The following is a 23,039-nucleotide window of genomic DNA, read 5'->3' on the forward strand; positions in this document are numbered from 1 at the left end:
CCGCAAAAAATCTAGCTGTCAACACTGAATATTGCTTTATTGCATTTCTTTTCACAGTTTATGTATTCAATAAATAAAGGATTTTTGAGTTGTTGCTATTTATAGAATATTTTTTTAAAAATCTCACGTACCCCCTGGCATACCTTAAAGTACCCCCTGGGGTACACGTACCCCCATTTGAGCAGTGAAACTGTTGCAGTCGACGACTGCAATTATACGTAACAACCAGCAGATGGTGCAATGTCAAATGTAGAAAACAAACGAAGAAGAATTGTATTTTTAAAAGAAATGTAGTTCTTCAAAAGTATACCAAATAAACATACGAGCGCTCTACTTAAGTGTTTGCTTTCATGCAGCCAAGTCGAATTGCAATTATGTATTTGAAAATAAAATAGAAACGCTTTCATTTTTGTATTTGGAAAGGCATGGTAGCTTTTGTGTTCTCGAATTTTCCGATGAACCGGCTTACCCACAATACATTGCGGCACATTTTCCTTTCTTCTTGCTGGTGCGCTGGTGGTCCAAAATGTCGCTATTAGAAGGTCCGTTAAACGTGTTCGGCCAGAGAACAACCGGCGAGTCTGTTCGCACTCAAAATGGTGAGGCTTTTGAGTGTTTTTCCTCAATATTTCCAATTCATATCTTATAACTGTCTGCGCACTGTAATGGCCGCCAACAGAGCCCGTTCCTTTTTTCCATGTATCGCACACGTGCGAGGCTAAATGCTAAAGCTCGCTTGCGTCGGTTTGTGTTTATTTAGAACAACACTGAGATATCCACCAAGTATTATCTTTTCCCAATCCCATTTCAGTGCCTTCCATCCGTGTTGCAATGAATGGATGGCTAATCTTATGGGATAGAAAAACTCTTGTCATGGTCTGAAGGTGTGGCTACATCTGTGTTTCCTCACCCAATAAAATGACAAATAATGGAACTACAATAATGGAAACTGTCTTCATTACTGAATGTGTATGATTTTGTTTGTATTGCCCGTTTAGTTTGACGTAATATTTTCTTTGTCATTCCAGTCATGGCCGCAGCATCGATTGCTAACATTGTCAAGAGCTCCCTTGGACCAGTGGGCCTTGATAAGATGTTAGTGGACGACATTGGGGTCAGTTGCAGTCATCACACACCCTTTTTTAGTATTTTATGTAGGAAATATTAGTTCAGTTTCAGTTCATTTCGAACAGGGATACGATACAATGATTACATTGTATCTAGGGTGACCATTTCCATGACACCAAAAAGGGGGACATTATGCGACATATCAATAAATGACTATGGCGTACATAGGACTCTGGTATACTCTTATTTATAGTACAGTTTTGAGTGGTTTAAAGATGATGTTTGTGTGGCTGAATCGGAAAAAATATTAAAGTCAAGTGTTTAACAGTATTTGTATTGATTCAATACATTGTGGTGTCCAAAAAGCGACCACTGAGATTAATCTTTTTAAGTGTAGAGGTCCACAAAGCATAACATGTGTGGACTTAAATGTAAACAATTAACAGGTAACATATATAATGAAAAAAAAAATGTTTTTTTACAAAAGCCTGAATAACCTTTTACATAAACAACAAAAGAGATTGTAACAAACTTGCAGCTTTCCCCTGACTACTTACGTCGACATCACATCGACAAAGTGTGCAGAAGCCGTGGGATGAGTCTCGGCTTCTTTTCGTTATAAATTCGTGCTCTTTTAGGGACGTTGTGGCGCAGTGGTAGAGTGGCCGTACGCAACCCGAAGGTCCCTGGTTCAATCCCCACCTAGTACCAACCTCGTCACGTCCGTTGGGTCCTGAGCAAGACACTTCACCCTTGCTCCTGATGGGTGCTGGTTGGCGCCTTGCATGGCAGTTCCCGTCATCAGTGTGTGAATGGGTAAATGTGGAAGTAGGGTGAAAGCGCTTTGAGTACCTTGAAGGTAGAAAAGCGCTATACAAGTACAACCCATTTATTTATTCATTTTATTATTTTATCCATTCAGAATTAAACAAGGTCTTGCGTTTTTGCATGATGCTAACTTTCTGTCAATGTCATGCCGTAGCAGCACATGGACCCTTGTTTACTTTTTTAACCAATGTTGTTAACCAAATAAGTGTCCGGCTTGATGCTGCGCCGGACGCCAGACAGGGCATTAAAAATCCGGACTGTCCGGCCTAAATCCGGACACCTGGTCACCCTAATTGTATCGTATCCTGCATTGCACGTCCAAAAAGGAGCAGGAAGAAGCAGTTTATATAATCCTGCCTAGGGTTGGGCGATATAGCCTTTTCTTAATATCTCAATATTTTAGGGCCATATCGCGATACACAATATATATCTCGATATTTTGCCTTAACTTTGAATTAACACTTGATACATATAATCACAGCAGTATGATGATTCTGTGTCTACATTGAAACATTCTTGTTCATACTGCATTATGTGCTCAATGTAAACTTTCATGCAGAGAAGGAAATCACAACTAAGTCAGTTGACCAAAACTGTATTTATTAAACAGTTATTAAGCAGTGGCACAAACATTCTTGTCATTTCCAAAACAGAAAGTGCAAGATTGTCAAAGACATTTTAAAAGGAGCTATTAGTGCACTTTTGTGCATGATGTCACTAAGATGACATATCAAAACAACACTAAATTAAAACACACTTTTTGTACAGAACGCCACTACAATAGTTTAAAACAAATAAAGTGCACTTTTGTGCATGATTTTATGGGCGTGCTGCACCGAATGGAGATGTTGAAATGCGGCGTAAGCACTCTTCATTCTCGTGCAGGTGACTTTTGAAATTATGCTACATATTAACAGTAATGCTACTTTTTCTAGCAACGCTTTAGCCCCACACTTGACAAATTCCGGTTGTCTGTTCGACATATTCCCATTTGAAGCCAAACTACCGCTAGACGATGGTCTCTCTGCTGTTTCTTGGGAATTAATTATTCCTTCATTTGTTACCAGATTCGCACCGTCTTTCTCTCGCATTACAACTCGCACCACAGCTAACGTTACCCATACTGCTACTTCTCTGCTCCGCAAGAGGGTATATGTATGTGGCGTATGACGTGACAGTATGTGACGTATGTAAGAAGGTGCGCTTGCTGTCTGTGAGAAGGAAACAGGAAAGATTGAGAAGAGCCTGTAGTGTAATGCCTGCAGCGTAAAGCAACTGTGTGAGAAAGTATACTCGAATATCACGATATAGTCGTTTTCTATATCGCACAGAGACAAACCCGCCAAATATCACCCAGCCCTATTCCTAACCCTTTTCATACCATAGCAATTTAATCCAATTTCCTTGTTCTCTGTACAGAACAGTGAACAAATACTATAACATAGTAAGCTTACAAATATTATATACATAATCTTTCTCTCAATTTTGTCATTAAAGGGGAAAAAAGGTTCAGGATGTTCATAATTCTTGTTCTGTGTACTTTGTGAACAGTATAGTTTGGGACAGCCTCTTTAACTAAATCATATTGGTGCTTTGTTTCATTTCTTTGGTTAATCGGTTCTATAATTTAATTCCACATACAGATATGCTATAGGTTTTAAGTGTTGTACGTGCATACATATGATTTAAATTAGATTTTCCTCTAAGGTTATATTTCTCTTTTGTTGACAAGATTTTTTTGTACATTCTTGATTAGCAGGTTATAGTTTGCTTTGTACATAATTTTAGCTGTTTGCAAATGCACCAAATCGTTGAATTTCAATAATTGTGATTTACTAAAGGGTTTGTATTTACTCTATATCCAACATGATATATTATTCTTATAGATCTTTTTTGTAACACAGTTAGTGAATGAAGTGCACATTTGTAGTTGTTTCCTCATATTTCTACACAATAAATCAGATATGGTAACACCAGTGATTAATTATGTTAATTGATCTGCTAGGACGTGACCATCACCAACGACGGCGCAACCATTCTGAAGTTGCTGGAAGTGGAGCATCCAGCTGCTAAGGTCCTCTGTGAGCTGGCTGACCTGCAGGACAAGGAGGTTGGGGACGGGACCACTTCGGTGGTGAGTGACCTCACGACAGCCATTCACACATTGTTCCTGTTTTACTACTGCACATCTGCCGATTACCGCGGTTGTGTGGTTATGCTAACAGGAGAGATAAACTGCTCCCCATCTGTGTCTGAAGAGGCCAAGCAGCCATTTTTCTGCTGCCTCTAATGAAAGGATGGAACAGTATATAACTGCAATGTGTAGTATTGGCTGGGCGATTACATGATTGCGTGATTGTTAGGGATGGGAATTGATAAGATTTTTCAGGTTCTGATTCCACATTTGATTATGCTCAACGATTAAGTTCCTTAACGGTTCTCTTATCAATTCTTGTTTGGAGAAAAAGGTGGATTAGCATTAATTTTTTTTTTTTTTAATTTAGAGGTGAGGTGACCTAACATTGAGGTAAGGTACGTAGTATAGAAGAAAGTGAAGTGAATTATATTTATATAGTGCTTTTTCTCTAGTGACTCAAAGCGCTTTACAAAGTGAAACCTAATATCTAATTTTTACATTTAAACCAGTGTGGGTGGCACTGGGAGCAGGTGGGTAAAGTGTCTTGCCCAAGAACTTATCGGCAGTGACTAGGATGGCGGAAGCAGGGATCGAACCTGCAACCCTCAAGTTGCTGGCACGGCTGCTCTACCAACCGAGCTGATAAGTTTTGTAAACAAATAATAAATTATCTGTGTTGGCGTCAGGAATTTTCAAAATGGGGTCCCAGGCACCCCATCAAGTCATAAAAATGGGGTCGCACTTTTTTGTAACCATATTGAAAACAAATGATAAATGTATGCTTATGTAAATGTACACAGTTATAAACATACATTCACTTTCTTCTTTCCTTCATGGATCTAAACTTTACTGCTGCCGGTAGTTTTTTTTCTATACTTTATTTTAATGAGTTAGAGGTGTATTTATTTCAGTATAAAAGTTTAAAATGTTTTTGCTTCAGTCATGAAATGATGATAATGGTGTGTCAGGGAACACATGCATATGGCAAATTTGATTTGATTATTCTCACCTGTATGTAGTGATGGGTTGATGAGGCGTCATGTAGCGTTTCGACACATTGATTTGACACATTTTAATTTTCCTGAATGAACTCTCCTGAAGGAATCAATAAAGTACTATCTATCTACATTGCAAAACTGTATTGATACTGTGTCAATACTCTGTCACTAAATACTGACATCTGCTGGACATTAAAAATCCCTACAGGCAACCTATGGACCGACTCAACTGACACTGATTTTATGACCTAGTATATACAATAATATAAACCAAGTCATTGTATTTCATTTAGGACTATTTCATATTTTCATTTAAATTAAGATAGTTTTTTCATCTTTTTTAGATACAGTCAATAAATAATGTGAACATGTATCATTAGATGGAAATCTAAGAGAACGTGTTGTGAATGAGGATACTTGTGGACTTGTTGAACAATTATGCGGCAAAAGCGTTGCTACAAAAAGTAGCAGCACTGCTAATTTGTAAAAGTCACCCGCTAGAGAATGAAGAGTGTTTCAAACTGAATGTCAACATCTTCCGGCGATGTCACACCCACAAAATGCCAAAGCGACCATTTCCAGATCATTATAATAATACAGTATGAACAAGAATGACAGGGATGTCGTGGTTTGTACAGCCCTTTGAGACACTAGTGATTTAGGGCTATATAAATAATCATTGATTGATTGAATAATGTGTTAATGTAGACACATTGAATCATCATTCTGGTGTGAATATATGCATTAGGTGTTCATTCAAGGGTAAGGCAAAATATTGCTATATCTATCGTGTATCGTGACATGGTCCAAAAATATTGAGATATTAATAAAAGGCCATATTGCCCAGCCAGAGAGAGAGAGAGAGAGAGGGGGGGAGAGACTTTGGACACGCCACCATGTATATACATTTATTCAATGTATATACATTTATTAGTGGCAATCTGGGGGAAAGCCTGCACTAGATGTGCAAAGTTGGTAAAGACATACCTTAAAAGAATTGCAGCAAAAGGTGGTTCCAAAAAATATTGACTAAGGGGCTGATTAGTTTTGCACAATGGCATTTTCACTATTTTATAAAAATAAAAAAAACAATCATGTTTAATTTTCTTTCACCCTTTTAATTGTACATCCATTTGTGTTGGTCTTTCACATAAAATTCCAATAAAATGTAGTTGTAATGTCACAAAATATAGAAAAGTTCATGGAGGGTGAACGCTTTTCCAACGTGCCGTTTATCAATGCATACCCACTATATGGTAACTTCTCTACGCAGCATTATTTTCATTAATAATGACTCCTCTCACCACCTAAAACATGCACCTGGAGATAGGTTGATTGGCCCTAGTGTGTGAATGCGAGTGTGAATGTTGTTTATCAGTGTTGGCATTGCGATGAGTGGGCGACTTGTCCAGGGTGTACGCCGCCTTCTGAATGCAGCTGAGATAGGCTCCAGCACCCCCCCGCGACCCTAAAAGGGACAAGCATTAGAAAAATGGATGGATTGATGGCCTCGAAACAGGTTTTGAACAGCAAGATTATACCTTTTGAATCAATATTGCTATAAAAAAAATAAGATCTTTGTCGATTATTTTACCCAGCTATACTCACCATCTGTAACTTTGATTTGTACCGCAGTCCGTTTAGGCAGCAAGCTAATTGGGCCTAATATATTTGCCCACCTGCTTCATTTCGCCGATGTAGTGAAATCCATTAGTCTTTTTACACTGTTTACAGTATGTAGCTGTTTGATTGACATAAATATAATTCCTAATTGATTAACCATATTTATCTCTGCCAGGTAATTCTTGCTGCAGAGTTGCTGAAGAGCGCGGATGAATTGGTCAAGCAGAAGATTCACCCCACGTCAGTCATCAGCGGATACCGCCTGGCTTGCAAGTAAGGTTTCCTTACTGAAATAGCAGTCTCATCTTTTGCTGACTCCATTCTCTGACAAATGTTCATTTTCTTGTTCAGAGAGGCGGTGCGCTACATCAATGAAAACCTCACCATCGGGACAGACGACCTGGGCAGGGAGTGTTTACTCAACGCCGCCAAGACCTCCATGTCCTCTAAGATCATTGGAGTGTATCCTTTCTGCTATGTCAGATATGAAGTAGGGATGGGCGATATGGCCTAAAATCTATATCACAATATATATTGCAGCCTCCTGTCAAGATATATGGTTTGGTATGTAAAATATAATAGATTTCAAAACAGGTTACCAAGGCTCTTAAATTCAATGCTGACATATGCAGTAACATTTGCATAATTTCTAGCTGTAATATTTTGTCAAAACTATTTATCTACTTGCAAATGTTAATATATGGTTACTTTCTGTTACATTGGTTTTATCTACACGTCTGTTAAAATATAATAAGAACTTATTGTTATGTTTTAATACTTCACATTATTTTTTTGGCGGTACTTCTAATTTGTGTATCAATACAATACCAGGTAGTTAAAAGGGTCATATTGGTACTGATAATTAACTTTGTTGACTTTCAAGAGCTCTATCTTGCGATTAGCAGTTAGCATATCATCCTACAGCAGTGTGTCATGTTTAGCTATTTCTTGTCTTCCAGGGATGATATTTGTAAGAGGCCGTTGATTTGCCACCATGAAGGCGAGGATTGTTGACTTAAAACATGCATTATCATGATATAACAACAGGCATTATCATGATATAACAATAGTATTAAAGTCTATTGTCGGCCAAATCTATATACCATAATTTATATCGCGCAACCCTACTTATAATGTGTTACCTACAGAGTTAATGAGTGATATTTGCAGCCTTAATCCGGTACCTCAGTGATGCAGACTTCTTCGCCAGCATGGTGGTGGATGCTGCCCTCGCTGTCAAGTTTGTGGACGCGAAGGGAATTGCCAAATATCCCATCAACTCTGTCAACGTGCTGAAAGCGCACGGTCGCAGCCAGAAAGAGAGTTTCTTGGTTAACGGCTATGCAGTGAACTGCACAGTCGGCTCGCAAGGTACGTCTGCTCTGAGTTGTCACCATTCCCATTTTTTTGCTGCTATATTCAATACAGTGACACATGCAGTGATACGCGTGGGATACATTAAAATTGTTTTCAGGGTGGCTAGCAACGTCTCTCGTGGCGTTTCTTTTCAGACAAGTTTGACACCCTTTGTCAAACTTTTATAGCAAACTCTTAAATGCGCAAACTTTTTCCTTCTGTGCGAAGGCATGGTAAAGCGTGTTGTCAACGCCAAGATCGCCTGCCTGGACTTCAGTCTGCAGAAGACCAAAATGAAGATGGGGGTCCAAGTCATCATCAATGACCCAGAAAAGCTTGACCAGATTCGACAAAGGTTTGATAAACTTTTTTGCTCTTTAGGAAATCATCCCATTTCAATTTGCTGTGTTACTTAACCAATAGTTACACAGTGATACGCGTGGGAAAAAGTAACCACAGCCCCTTAATTTCAAAGGCAACAGTGTTAATTGTTGGTCTACTTTGTGGGGCTGTAACATTATACTAACGTTGGCAGCAGATTAGCTGTCAAATACAACTGGTGTTGTGAGACTAGTTGACTTCCAAGTTCTAATTTTAAAACATTTTTCATCATTAAACCTTAGCTGTTTTATGTAACATTCTTTGTGCTGTCAAGTGATTAACATGAGCAATTATGATCCGTAATCTCACCTAAAAAAATGCAGAAAAACACCCACAACTTTAGGTATTTTCATTTAAATTAATTACGTTAAGATAGGTATTTAAACAAGAAAGTGACTTTATAAATAATTTCATCAATTATTTAGTCTGTTTTATTTACTAAAATCAGGTCAAGATTCAGTCCATATAAAGTTATTTAATAAAAAACAATTTTCTGAGCAGTAAGTATTAGTTGTTGAACTTGTTACTTTAACTATGTTTCAGATAATATAAGATAAAGGTAGAAAATGGATGGATGGAAATACAACTGACGATACATCAGTGCATCAGTGCTAGCTTGTTACCAATAGTTCAAGAACAAATTTAACAAATTTCGTTTTTTGATAAATTTGTCACAATTAGATGTTAAACTTTGTAAAAACGGATCAGAAGAAATGCTGGCTTCAATTGCCTTTCCTGTCCAACACAGCTTATTAGTTCACATACATAAATGTGTGACATTATCTTGTGTTTTAAAACTTATTTAACGATTGAACATGAAGTTATTTACAATCTAATTTTGTCCACTAGGATACATGTGTGTGATTTATGATGCGCACGGTGGTTAAATACCATTTGTATTCATGTAAGTTAGATTTCATTGTAAATATAATGTACACATCATTGTACATCTATCACTATATTGATGCATAGATAAGTTATAATAGTATAAAGTCAGCTTGATGCCAGGCATAACACCACTACGCCATAGCTCATGTAATGGGTAGGAAAAAAAACACTACTTTATAACTTAAGTAATGAGTTATACTATGTAAAAGTTTGAGTCACTAGAGAAAAGCACTATATACATATATTAGGAAAAAAACATTTCCTGACAACTGAGGCCTCTTTCGCTGTGTCTACATATTTGTGCCGCATGGCGATATTGTTGTCAGTTCAGGCTAGGCGATATGGACCAAAACTGATGTCCCGGTATTTTTAGGCCGAATGGCGATATACGATATATATATATATATATATATATATATACCGTTATCTAAACAAAACGTGCGACATGCTGAAGGTTGCCTAAGTGTGTTAAGGCTAGATAACCAGTGTTGAGTACTCAGATTATTTTTGTTGTAAGTGGTAACATAACTTGTTAATTTTTAAAATAATTAGTTAGCCTTTACTATTTCAAAGCCGTTTTCGTTACATTTGTTCATTGTTAGGTTTATAACCTCACGCTTGTGCGCGGGGATGGATTTCTCTTCTACTCGCTTACTGCAGTGAAGGCCACTGACTGTTCGGTTTGAACCTACTCCGCCACCCAGCTGCTATATTAGGTTAGTCCAAACTTGCTATTGGGAGAGGAACTTTCAAGCCAAGGAGTCTGCTAAACATTTGACACACCGAGCGAGCAACAAAGAGGAGCTGCTGGGCTAAGTTGCTAAAATAATAATTAGTGATGGTCGTCACATGGATAGATATAGGTTCTAATACAAATGGGTGTATGTGTGACTAAACATTGCATTACTCAGGAGTTGAGAGGTCGGCACTGGAGCCACTATATTCTTTCGAAAAGCTTGTGTTGCGTCAGAGAAGCCTATGTAAACTCGCAGGGGCGTAGTCGAGCCAAAGCCGCAGAGAAAAGCAAACGGCCACAACAAAAGCACATCAAAAGATGGCGGTATTGTCTCAAATACATATATCTCTTTCCAAAAAAAATACGGGTAAAACAGCTATATTGCCCAGCCCCACTGTCAGCCAAGCACAAGAAGCGGGTGACAAAACTTGCCTCATTACAGTAACGTTATAGGTTAAAAATTTGATTAACACGATTTAAAAATGTAACACGCTAAATATTAATCATTGTAATTAATTCGACACCCATAATCATTTTATTATTTTTCTAAACTACCATATAAGCTTAACTATTAATCCATCTAATTTTTACCGCTTGTCCCTTACGGGGTCGCAGGGGGTGCCGGAGCCTATCTCAGCGGGGTACACCCTGGACAAGTCACCATCTCATGCAGGGCCTTTATACTAAAACGGCAGTATATACTACCCGTGTAAATGTTTTCTTTTACTTTATATTCATAGCTGTATGTAGAAGTGGCTGGCTGCATCAGCTCTGCTCTTTAAATGTCTTCAATGGGCTGTTGTCTTTTTGTATCTCACCTTTTTTGTAAGGGGCGCCGGAAGTTGGCAGACCCGTCAGCGATCCTGCTCTGTTTTTCTGATTTTGAATGGGATTGTGCTGAAAATTTAAATTTCCCCTCTGGATTAATAAAATATTTGTGATTCTGATTCTCTTTGAGAATGATTGATGAACAACTAATGGAGCAGAACAAACAACTTTGCAGAGTGGAACTGTCACCTAGTGGTGTTTCGTAGATATTGCTAAAAGAAATTGTTATAACAAGACGTGCTTAAAATTGATCAGCAGGGAAGTATTGACCTTGCCTGTAAATGCAAATAACAATTTAGACATAAACCAATATAAACTATTAATATATTTAATGTTTGTCCCAGGGAGTCTGACATCACCAAGGAGAGGATCCAGAAGATTCTGGCGTCCGGGGCTAATGTGGTCTTGACCACCGGTGGCATTGATGACATGTGCCTCAAGTATTTTGTGGATGTTGGTGCCATGGCAGTAAGAAGAGTTCTCAAGAGGGACCTCAAACGCATCGCTAAGGCTACGGGTGGTAAGAAGAGGAAATCTGCTTTAGTTAGCTGTACATATTTAGTGATATGATGGTTTTTGTGTGTCCCAAAGCCACCCTCTGTCCATCTCTGACTAACTTGGAGGGAGAAGAGACATTTGAAGCCACGATGCTAGGCCAGGCTGAAGAGGTCGTCCAGGAACGCATCTGTGATGATGAGCTTATCCTTGTCAAGAAGTAATCCTTCTAGTCTATACTGCCACCCAGGAAGTGTGAACATCTAATGTTTCTAACCTGTTGGTATTTTTAGTACCAAAGCACGCACGTCAGCCTCCATCATTCTGCGCGGTGCTAACGACTTCATGTGTGATGAGATGGAGCGTTCCCTGCATGATGCACTCTGTGTGGTGAAGAGGGTGCTGGAATCTAAGTCTGTGGTCCCAGGAGGGGGCGCTGTGGAGGCAGCCTTGTCAATTTATCTGGAGAATTATGCTACTAGCATGGTAAGCACCAGGACAATCTTGATGTCTTTATATCTCTGGACTTGAACAAATTATATTACTGGACTTGATCAGACATATTTGCAAATGTCTTTTGTTTAATTAGGGTTCCCGAGAACAGTTGGCCATCGCAGAGTTTGCCCGGTCTCTCCTCGTCATCCCCAAAACACTGGCAGTGAATGCAGCGCAGGACTCTACCGACCTGGTGGCCAAGCTGCGGGCCTTCCACAACGAGGCTCAAGTTAATCCTGAACGTAAAAATCTCAAGTGGTGAGTGTCTTCATATTTCTAATACAACACAAACTTTGTTGGTCAGCCTTTGTCGTTTGACTGTTGTATTAAAACATGATGTCCAACACAACATATTTATGCATATACTGTAGTAGCTGTGGAAGTTTATTTGCTTAACTGCAGAGTAGGGGTGGGCGATATGGCCAAAAATCTATATTTCCGTTTATATTGCAATTTATATTGTGGTATATAACAAATACATCACTAAATATTTTTTGGTTTATAAATGATAATAGAAGCATTTCAAAACCGGTTAAAAAGCCTCTAATTTGGCTGCTGGTGTATGTGGTAACATATTGTGCCAATTCCAATACCAATTAGTGGGTAGTATTGGCTATACCAGTACTCATACTTGAATTCATATTATCCCCATGTCAATAGTGTAAAATTACCAAACAAAAATAAAAAACACGTGTTTGTGATAATATTGATCTACTACATATAGGTGTGTATTATACTTGGTATTGTTTCTGTTGCTGCGTCAATCTGCCTCTTCAGTTTAGGATGAGCATGGCTTTTTGCATCCTACAGTGTGTAATGTAGCATGTATATCTATTACTGGTTTCCAGTGATCATTGCAGCCATGTTTAATGTGAGGCATGTAAAGATTCACAGTCCCCTGACAGCACCATCATTTTTTTCTTGGTGACCTGAGTGAGTGAGTGTTTGCATTGTTCGTGTGGGCTCAACTGGCCTCAGTTAGTGATGTATATTTTACCAATTGTCTGGCAGGATCGGTCTCGACTTGTTAAACGGCAAGCCCAGGGACAACCGCCAGGCTGGTGTGTATGAGCCCACCATGGTCAAGACAAAGAGTCTTAAATTTGCCACAGAAGCAGCCATCACCATCCTGCGTATTGATGACCTCATCAAACTGTTCCCTGAGCAGAAGGAGGGCGGCCAGTCGTACAGAGATGCTGTGCAGTCAGGATCTCTAGAGGGTTAGAGCTAACAGGTCAATCTTGTTCATACATTTATGGTCGCTTCAATGTAGGCTTCGCACTTTGCCTGTGTACTTGTCTCTCTACCCCCACTTAATAAAACTCCTTGACTGCTTTAAGTTTTATTGCTTCATTTCAGGCTATTTACAGGGCATTGTACAATAGAGACAGTGCTAACTGCATGGCACAGGAATCAATGAGGAGATCTCTTGATTTTTAAAGGTAAGAACAGACCGTAAAATATATTTTTTGTGTAAGTAAGCGCAGGGTGGAGACTTGATGCAGCCCCTCTTTTAAAGTAGGAGACATCTATCTATTCTACTGTTTGACAAATGCATTAAGTCACAGTTGCGTAGTGCACATTGACAAAAACAAGGTCACTGTTGTCAGGTGAACGTAGCAATATTTGGCACACCTCAGGTGCAAAGAATTGAAATGACCTAATTAAAGATCTGTCAGACCCTCTCCACACACATGGCTATGCCCATCCCTCCTCCGATGCACAGTGACGCCACTCCCTTCCTGCCCCCCGTCCTCTGCAGGGTGTGAAGAAGTGTCACCAGCACTCTGCAGCCAGACATTCCCACAGGGTGACCCAATGAGATAGCACCCCCGTTTACATTCACCTAAAACAGAAATACATGTTAATATAATTTGTGGACTTTGACACCGTCAGCTTTTACCTTTTCTTCTCTTAGTCCAAGTTCCTTAGCCACAGCAATGAACTGGGCAGCGAAGGCTTCGTTGATCTCAAACAGATCTACCTGGTCTAGTTCCCATCCTGCTTTTTCAATCTGTCAGAACAAGTTTGAAGAATGTCCCGGTCCAAACACATTTGCCGTTTTGGAGTGCATCAAAAATCTCACCGCTTTCCTGATGGCAGGTATTGGTGCAGTTCCCATGATGGCTGGATCGATACCAGCTTGGGCCCACGACACAATCCTGGCCATGGGTTTTATGCCTCGCTTCGAGGCTTCTGATAGACTCATGAGCACAGTGGCGGCTGCTCCATCGTTAATACCTAAGTATTACAACGTGTTAAATCAAAACATAATACACTACATTCTTTCAAGACTTCTTTTGGCCCCAATCATTCCCATTATAATTGCTAATTTTAAAGACTCATCCTGGAATTTGACTTTGCTTTCTTCCCATGCCAACTGAATTAATGTCAATTTGAAAAATATTTTAGGTAATTATGCCTCCTAACCACCAATGGTAAAATTCTAAGAGCTTGTAGCATAAATGAGTTAAACTTATTAAACAAAGGGTCCCCAATACTGTAGCTGTCAGCTTTAGTAGCCGAAGCTGACAGCTACATCCAGGCGTATAAAGACTCTCCATAACGATCCCATCAACAAACTGTGTTTGTGAGTCACAGTGAGTTTAAGACCTGAACTGTATGATCATATGTGTGTGTGTTTGTATGCACGTTTCACTGGAGGTGGATACAAATGTGTCATTTGTACAAAGAAAAATAAAATGGAATGTGAATAGAAAAATATCTTTACCAACATTGGTAATAAGGAAATTGAACGTAGAAGTACTGATATTATTTATAGTAGTGAATTGTGTAATAATAATTATACCCAACTAGACTTTTATGACAATATCATTTATAACTGTAAATTAAATGAGTTTGGCAGTGATATAGATCCAGATTGCAATCTTTACAATAATATTACCAGAAATTGTGAGTACTACACAGATGAACAATTTAAATGTGTGAATACGGACAAATCATTTACTGTAATACACTTCAATAGCCGAAGCTTGTTTAAAAATCTCGACAATATTAATGAATATTTGAGCCAGTTAAAAAAAATTAGTGTTGCATTCTCAGAGACTTGGCTCGACGATAAGTGCTGTGAAATGAGATTGGATGGTTATGAATTATTCACCACAGAGTTGAAAGAAGGGGAGGAGGAGTTGCACTTTTTGTAAATCAAGATTTAAAATGTTGGAAGATTGACAGCAAATCTACTGCTATTGCTGGAGTATTTGAATGTATAACTGTAGAAATCGAAGTAGAAAAATAAAAAAAAATAAACGTCAGTTGTGTCTATAGAACACCTGGATCATTTCTGGATACATTCAATGAAAAACTTGATTATTTATTTAGTAAGTCAAATAAAATCCATATTGTGTGCGGTGATTTTAATATTAATCTTATGAATCCCATGGACAGTACCAAAACAACAGATTTTATGACAGGATTGTACAGTAATAATTTATTTCCCCTTATAACAAAACCAACCCGAATAACCGTAGACTTTGCCACACTGATCGATAACATTTTCACCAATCAACCGGAGAATCAAATAACAGCAGGATTACTATTTAATGACATAAGTGATCATCTACCTGTATTCAGCATTTTCCACGATTTCTTTGATAGGAGAAAAGATAAAAAAGCTGTCCAATATAGATTTATTAGACATCAAACACACGAAACTATGGCAGCATTCAAGTCTGAGTTATGTGCCCAAGACTGGAGGGAGGTTTATACCTCCACAGACCCGGACGAGGCATATGAAACTTTTCTTAATATTTTCATAAAACTGTACGATAAGCACTGTCCAATTAAAAAACACAAACCGTGGATCACAAGAGGAATACTGAAGTCTTGCAAAAAGAAAAATTATCTTTACAGAAGACATTTAAAGAACAGAACCAAAGAAACTGAACACAAATATAAAACGTACAAAAATAAGTTAACACAAATAATAAAGCACTGCAAGCGAACATATTTCTGTAACCTATTAGAACAACATAAAAATAGCATCCAGGGTACGTGGAAAGTTTTAAATGGCATCATTAAAAAAAAAAACATGACACAAGGAACATCCTAGAAAATAATCTAACTATAAATGACCCTAAAGGGATAACTGACGCTTTTAACAACTTTTTTGTAAATGTTGGACCTAATCTAGCAAATTAAATTGTACAACCTGAAAACAGTGCAAAATTTAATGAACAAACCATTCAAAACCATTTAGAATTGTTTTTTATTTCCCCCGTTAATGAAAGTGAAATCAAAACAATTGTAAATTCTCAGGAAAACAAGAAGTCAACAGACTGCTGTGACTTGGACTTTTCTCTGATCAATATATATATATATAATATATATATGCGCAAAAAAAGTTGGGACATTAAAATGTCCTTACCTGAGGCGTTCCGAGGGGTGACAGTGCCACTGCTGTCCTTGATGAAACGATATGTGTATTTGTATTGAACCGTTTCGGTACGGGGGTTTCGGTTCGGTTTGGAGGTGTACCGAACGAGTTTCCACATGGACATATTAAGTAGAGTACCGCACGTTGTGTAAAAAATACACACTGAGGCACAACACACGACATGCTAGCAACTACTGGGCTACGAGAGACTGACCATACGTCCTCTTTTCACCGGACATGTCCTATTTTGAGGAGCTGTCCGGGCGGAGTTTCTTAAATGTCCCCAAGTGCCCGGCATTTTGACTTAGGGTTGCGTGTATTTTCAATGTATGTTCAGGGTTAAGAAGGGGTTAAAAACAAAACAAATTGTGTGCGCAGCAACATTCTTGAGGGAGGGGCAGAGACAGAGAGAGTGAGAGAGTTATGATAAACGCGCATGTGTCGCCAGGCTATATGCTTTTTATCCATATATTTATCAGATTTCATTTTTTATTATCTAAAGCAGGGGTGTCAAAAGCGTGCCCCGGAGGCCATTTGCAGCCCACAGCAAATGTCTTAAAGGCCCATGGCACATTCTAAAAATACTATTAAAATAAATAAAAACATAACAAAAGTTAAATAAAAAAGCTTTAATGTTAAATGTAATTTAGAAAAAGTTACAATGTTGACTAATAAAACATAGCTGTTTTTTTTTATTTATTTCAAACTGTCATTGCTCAAAACATATTTAATCAAAACCAATGCTATTATGAACTATTGACCTATCCAAGGTTCCGATTACTTCACATCAAATATTCCACTAAGAAAAATTGTTTTGGTAAAATAGTTTGCAAATTTGGTAAATAAATAACCAACAAATATATATTTTGTTGTTTTCTTACTGTACTATATATATATATATATATATATATATATATATATATATATGCGCAAAAAAAGTTGGGACATTAAAATAATGTCCTTACCTGAGGCGTTCCCAGAGGTGACAGTGCCACTGCTGTCCTTGATGAAACACGGCTTGAGCTTGGACATGCTCTCAAAGTTACTGCCATGGCGAGGAAACTCATCCACTGTCACCTCCACAGGACCTAAAGAGGAAAGAAAAAGAAAGTTGTCAATCACCACAACGTATGCCACCAGGTATGTTTTGGATTTTTTTGTGGGCCAAAATATAATGAATGTTATCGGTCTTCCAGACAGTTAATAGTAACAGCCACCGTAAATAATATACAGTACATGAATGACTAAAATGAATCCACCACAAGCTCCAGAAGTGCCCCACTACTGAGGAGCAGTGGGAGCGTGTACCTTTCCGTGACGGAACCACCACCGGAACAATCTCTTGCTGGAAGTATCCTGCTTTCTGTGCAGCCTCTACTTTGATCTGCGAGCCCAGCGCAAACATGTCCTGCGCCTCTCGACTGATGCCCCACTGCTTGGCCACATTTTCCGCTGAGGAAAATAAATAAATCATTGAAAGGTTTAATGAATTCCATTTTTCATCACAACAATCGCACACCTGTGATGCCCATGTGGTAGCCATGGAAGGCGTCCGTCAGGGCGTCGGCCACCATAGAGTCCTGGAGGGAGGCGTCGCCCATTCTTACTCCTGCTCTCATGTGGAGCATGTGAGGAGCCTGAGAATAAATACTTTATTTTGTATATTGAAATCAAGAATTATTTCATTTATATAAGTACCATTTATCTATAAATATGTTTTTGTGTCAGATATACCAAACAATCTAGGGGCATGTACTGTATATTAAAAAGGGAAACTGAAAATGTATGACGAATAAAAATAGCACAGGTTCAACAGAACTGTTCAAATATTTATTGTTGGTGGGCAGAATTCAAGGAGAACAAGAATGTTTATGTCTAGAGAATTTTTGTTACAGACTTTTAAGACCAAATAACGTGCATTTGTATTCATTTTGCATATGACAGTACGTAAATGCTAGTCATTAGAGGTGGGAATCGTTAGGGCACCTCACAATTTGGTTCAACACGATTTTCATAATATATTTTTTTGGTCTATAGTTTAATGATAATAATAATAGTGGATTAGATTTATATCGCGCTTTTCAATTGTTAGATACTCAAAGCGCTCACAGAGAAGTGGGAACCCATCATTCATTCACACCTGGTGGTGGTGAGCTAAATTTGTAGCCACTGCTGCCCTGGGGTAGACTGACGGAAGCGTGGCTGCCAGTTTGCGCCTACGGCCCCTCCAACCACCACAAATCATTCATTCATCATTCATTCACCAGTGTGAGCGGCACCGGGGGCAAGGGTGAAGTGTCCTTCCCAAGGACACAACGGCAGAGATTTGGATGTCAATACAGTAGGTGGGAAGCGAACCTGCACGGCCGCTCTACCCACTACGCCATGCCGCCCCCTAATAAAACCTTTTCAAAACAGACTGCGGGTTACAAAAGCTCCTCCAGGCTGCTGACTTACATATTCAGCGATTGCCTAAAAAGTGTCTTTTAAATATATATTTTTAAAACGTTATTTTCAACATTCACATAATGTAATTTTAATAAAAGATAATACAACAACCCTAACCCAAACCCCGATTTACAATACTTGGAAATTGAGAGCAGTTAAGATGTACAAAACTTAATTCAGCACTAAAGAAGAAAAAAAATTATAAACGCAACAGTATCAGTAATAGTTTAATCCAAAAAATTTTCATTAGTCGTCTGAAATTTTTTGAATGGATATAGGATCGGAATAAATAAAAAGCACGATTTGATTGTGAAAGAGCTCACCTACTATTCACAGAAGAGTAAAATGCGCTCTCTAGTGGCTATTTCACAGTACACACGGAAAGGTGGTGGCAGCAATAAAGGTGCTTTTTGAGCTCTGCTCAATGCCACCAAGCTTAAAGGCCTACTGAAACCCACTACTACCCACCAGGCAGTCTGATAGTTTATATATCAATGATGAAATATTAGCATTGCAACACATGCCAATACGGCCTTTTTAGTTTACTAAATTGCAATTTTAAATTTCCCATGACTTTTTTCTTGAAAACGTCGCGTAATGATGACGTGTACGCGTGACGTCACGGGCTGTTATGAATATGAGCGCTGCGTACACACACAACTAAAAGTCGTGTGCTTTAACGGCATAATTACACAGTATTTTGGACATTTGTGTTGCTGAATCTTTTGCAATTTGTTCAATTAATATTGGAGAAGTCAAAGTAGAAAGACGGAGTTGGGAAGCTTCAGCCTTTAGCCACACAAACACACAGTGATTCCTTGTTTAAAATTCACGGAGGTGAAACTTTACTATGGATCACAGCGGACATGGATCCCGACTACATGTTGACCAGCAAGTTTCGGTGAGAAAATTGTGGTTAAAAAGTCGCCACTTACCGGATATCAGCTGAGCTTCTGCCTCCCCGTACAGCTGCCGCCGACTTCCCCTGAGACACTGCGCGTCAACACCCGGCCGTGGACGCACACTTCTGACAATCAGGTACTGTTAAACTCACTAAAATACTAGCAACACAATAGAAAGATAAGGGATTTCCCAGAATTATCCTAGTAAATGTCTCTAAAAACATATGAATCCGTCTCAATGCAACGCGATTGCAATCGCGTTTAGTTTTTTTTTAACTTTTTTATTTATTTATTTTTTTTTTTTTTTCCTAGTCCGTCGCTATCAATATCCTCAAACACGAATCTTTCATCCTTGCTCAAATTAATGGGGAAATTGTCGTTTTAGAGGCCTGAATGGCACTTTTTGTTGGAGGCTCCCATTAAAATCAATGTCAATAAATGAGGAGCCCTCAACATGTGACGTCATCGTCTGCGACTTCCGGTAGAGGCAGGGCTTTTCTCCAGTTGCGAACTTTATCGTGGCTGTTCTCTACTAAATCCTTTCAGCAAAAATATGGCAATATCGCAAAACGATCAAGTATGACACATAGAATAGACCTGCTATCCCCGTTTAAATAAGAAAATCTAATTTCAGTAGGCCTTTAAATGTGATCATCCTTATTTATATATATTCATATTTAATATTTGTTAACATTACCACATTTTTGGGGGCGAGTTAATGAATTATTTGCTTCTTTGTCGCTGTTTCTACTAGGGTTGTACGGTATACCGGTATTAGTACAGTACCGCAATATTAATGAACCATATTCAGTACTACACCACCTTTAAAAATGTATGTTTATAAATTCAGGAAATATGTCCCTGGATACACGAGGACTTGAATTATTTCCGATGTATGATCCTGTAACTACTTGGTATCGGATTGATACCCAAATTTGTGGAATCGTCCAAAACTAATGTAAAGTATCCAACAACAGAAGAATAAGTGATTATTACAGTATAACCAAAGTGTAGATAGAACATGTTAAAAGACAAAGTAAGCAGATATTAACAGTAAATGAACAAGTAGATTAATATTTAATTTTCTACCACTTGTCCTTAACAATGTGGACAAAATAATAAAATGGAAAATGACACAATATGTAACTGCGTACATCAGCAGCTAAATTAGGAGCCTTTGTTTGCTTACTTACTACTAAAACACAAGTTGTCTTGTATGTTCCCTATTTTATTTAAGGACAAACTTGCAATAAGAAACATATGGTAAATGTACCTAAAGTTTTTTTGTTACAATAAAGCCAATATTGCATTTTTTTGTGGCCCCCCTTATTTAGAAAAGTATTAAAGTACCGAAAAGTATCAAAAAACATTTTGGTACCAGTGCCAAAATATTGGTATTAGTTTTAACAATATATCAATTTATGCTATATTACTTGTAAAATGTATAAAATATATTCATAAAATATCTGAGGTTTCATAACTTCATCATATATTCTATATTGTAATGAATTAAATTGCCCTCAAAAGAGAAAGGTCAGGCGGTCTTACCCTGCTCATACTTTCCATGCCGCCCGCCACCACCACAGTGGACTCCCCAGTCTGGATGGACTGAGCCGCCAGACAAACCGCTTTCAGCCCGGAGCCACACACCATCTGGCAACTCCACGCTGGCACCGAATAGGGGATGCCTGCTCCGACACTGGCCTGACGCGCCGGGTTCTGACCATGACCTGGCACACACAAGATCAAATGAAAAACAAATACAAGTGATATCATTTTTATATTTATTTGTGAGGTGTTGGACATCCATATCAACATTACCTGCCGTCAGGACATGGCCCAGGATGACTTCGGACACGTGTTCCGGCATCACCTCCGCCCGCTTTAGGACATTTTTAATCACCACTGAACACAGGTCCTGCAATGGTACTGTAGACAGAGAACCATTGAAGGACCCTGGGGAGAAAAAGAAGACCAACACATAAACAAACTATTCACACGTACAACTGTGGACAATTTAGAGACTCCAATTAACATAACATGCATTTATTTTTCGTTAAATTTGGAAATAATTTATTTGATTAATCACAGAGAAAATATTCAAAAATTAAAGCTGCAAGCAGCGATAGACGGGACCGCTTTGGCTGCTGCCCCCGCGACCCAAACCCGGAAAAGCGTTAGAAGATGGATGGATAGTAGCTACTATTAGCAAACAGGTAGACTTACCAACTCGGGGTAATATCTTAACATCGACAGACTGGCAAAAAATGACATTTTTTCGGAACATTTTGTTTTGAAGGGGTTTTTGCCAACTTCCTGTTGATTTTTGCTGAAGGATGTTAATTATTAAAATGCAGGTGTAAGTGAGATCTACAAAGAGGTTTTTGTTTCACGTCTCTCCGACATTCCGACCGGAAGTTAAAATCAGTTTTGTCTGTGTTTTTTTCCTAGGAGCAGTTTTGTCTGTGTTTTATTCTTAGGGGGCGCTAGAGCGCAATTTTGAGTTTTGGGGTTTGATTTTTTTATTAGATCGCAATTTTTGCCAGTCCTGATGTTTGTGTCCAGTTTGGTGAGTTTTGAAGCATTTTAGAAAATATTCAAAAATTACACTGGCGATCACTTTTCGTTACGCAACACTTCTAATATGGTGCATATAGTGAGCAGCCAATCAAATAAGGGCTCCTTGCGTGAGACGAGGTCAACCAACCAATCACAGCGCTCGAACAAGTCCAGGACAAAAACGCCGACCAATAGGAGATAAGCATGGGGAAACGTCATGAAATCACTCAATAACTCACATCGGCTGATATCAGATAGCTAATTTCCAATAGTTCTAAGCACGTCTTACATGATTTAACTTGTCTATAGAATGGGTACGTCATCGAAAAAAAAGGAGAGAACGGCGAACCAAAGTTTAGCTGTCAAAAAGACGAAGTAGAATCTTGAAATGAGAAGCTAATCAAATTTGCAAAGTGGGCTCACTTTGGTGGTGCGACGAACATTAGCCCTCGACCTACACTGACAGAAGTAAACCAATAGGAAGCCAGCATGCTAGAATTTCATTAAAGTACTGACTGGTGATTCAATTACGATTTCTTATTCTTACTAGCTCACTACCAAAATAACTATTTCCAAATAAAAAAATTACAGGTAAAAAAAAAGACGTCATGTGAACGATGAACCACAGTTCAGCGAGATTGACGCGGAAAAAAGCTGCAAACAAATGAAGTTGTTTTTTCTGAATGAACATGGTGTTAAATATGTATACACTTTACCAATTGGTGTCCGCGCAGCAGAAACGATGACAACAGGATTTGAGTTCATGTTCGCTGATATTCCGCTGCTGCAGCTGGTTGTTGTTGTTGTTGCTCCTGATGATGATGATCATTTCCTGCTGTGTGGAAAGTACTGCAGGTCCTGTTTCACTCACTCGCTCACTCACTCACTCACTGGTTGCTAG

The 23,039-nt window shown here is 38.6% G+C and overlaps 2 protein-coding genes and 1 non-coding gene across 3 annotated transcripts; 2 read left to right on the forward strand and 1 right to left on the reverse strand.

Annotated features, from left to right (window-relative positions):
* Positions 1–441: 441 nt before the first annotated feature.
* Positions 442–13,172, forward strand: tcp1 (t-complex 1). Its single transcript, XM_061886417.1, has 12 exons — positions 442–599; positions 1,029–1,114; positions 3,902–4,030; positions 6,830–6,927; positions 7,006–7,116; positions 7,844–8,025; positions 8,239–8,365; positions 11,188–11,363; positions 11,435–11,558; positions 11,632–11,824; positions 11,928–12,091; positions 12,845–13,172. Exons 1-12 carry the CDS (start codon positions 527–529, stop codon positions 13,056–13,058), a joined length of 1,677 nt encoding a protein of 558 aa, XP_061742401.1. The 5' UTR covers positions 442–526; the 3' UTR covers positions 13,059–13,172.
* LOC133542629 (small nucleolar RNA SNORA29) lies at positions 799–936 on the forward strand. The gene has a single exon (XR_009804202.1). It is a non-coding gene; the product is annotated as a small nucleolar RNA SNORA29 (small nucleolar RNA).
* acat2 (acetyl-CoA acetyltransferase 2) lies at positions 13,160–23,015 on the reverse strand. Its single transcript, XM_061886418.1, has 9 exons — positions 22,855–23,015; positions 21,401–21,535; positions 21,128–21,309; positions 17,749–17,866; positions 17,538–17,681; positions 17,195–17,317; positions 13,920–14,074; positions 13,737–13,847; positions 13,160–13,679 (listed from the first exon to the last, which is right to left on the reverse strand). Exons 1-9 carry the CDS (start codon positions 22,901–22,903, stop codon positions 13,509–13,511), a joined length of 1,188 nt encoding a protein of 395 aa, XP_061742402.1. The 5' UTR covers positions 22,904–23,015; the 3' UTR covers positions 13,160–13,508.
* Between the last annotated feature and the right edge of the window lie 24 nt (positions 23,016–23,039).

This window comes from Nerophis ophidion, linkage group LG24, assembly GCF_033978795.1.
Source record: "Nerophis ophidion isolate RoL-2023_Sa linkage group LG24, RoL_Noph_v1.0, whole genome shotgun sequence".
Taxonomy (NCBI): Eukaryota; Metazoa; Chordata; class Actinopteri; order Syngnathiformes; family Syngnathidae; genus Nerophis; species Nerophis ophidion.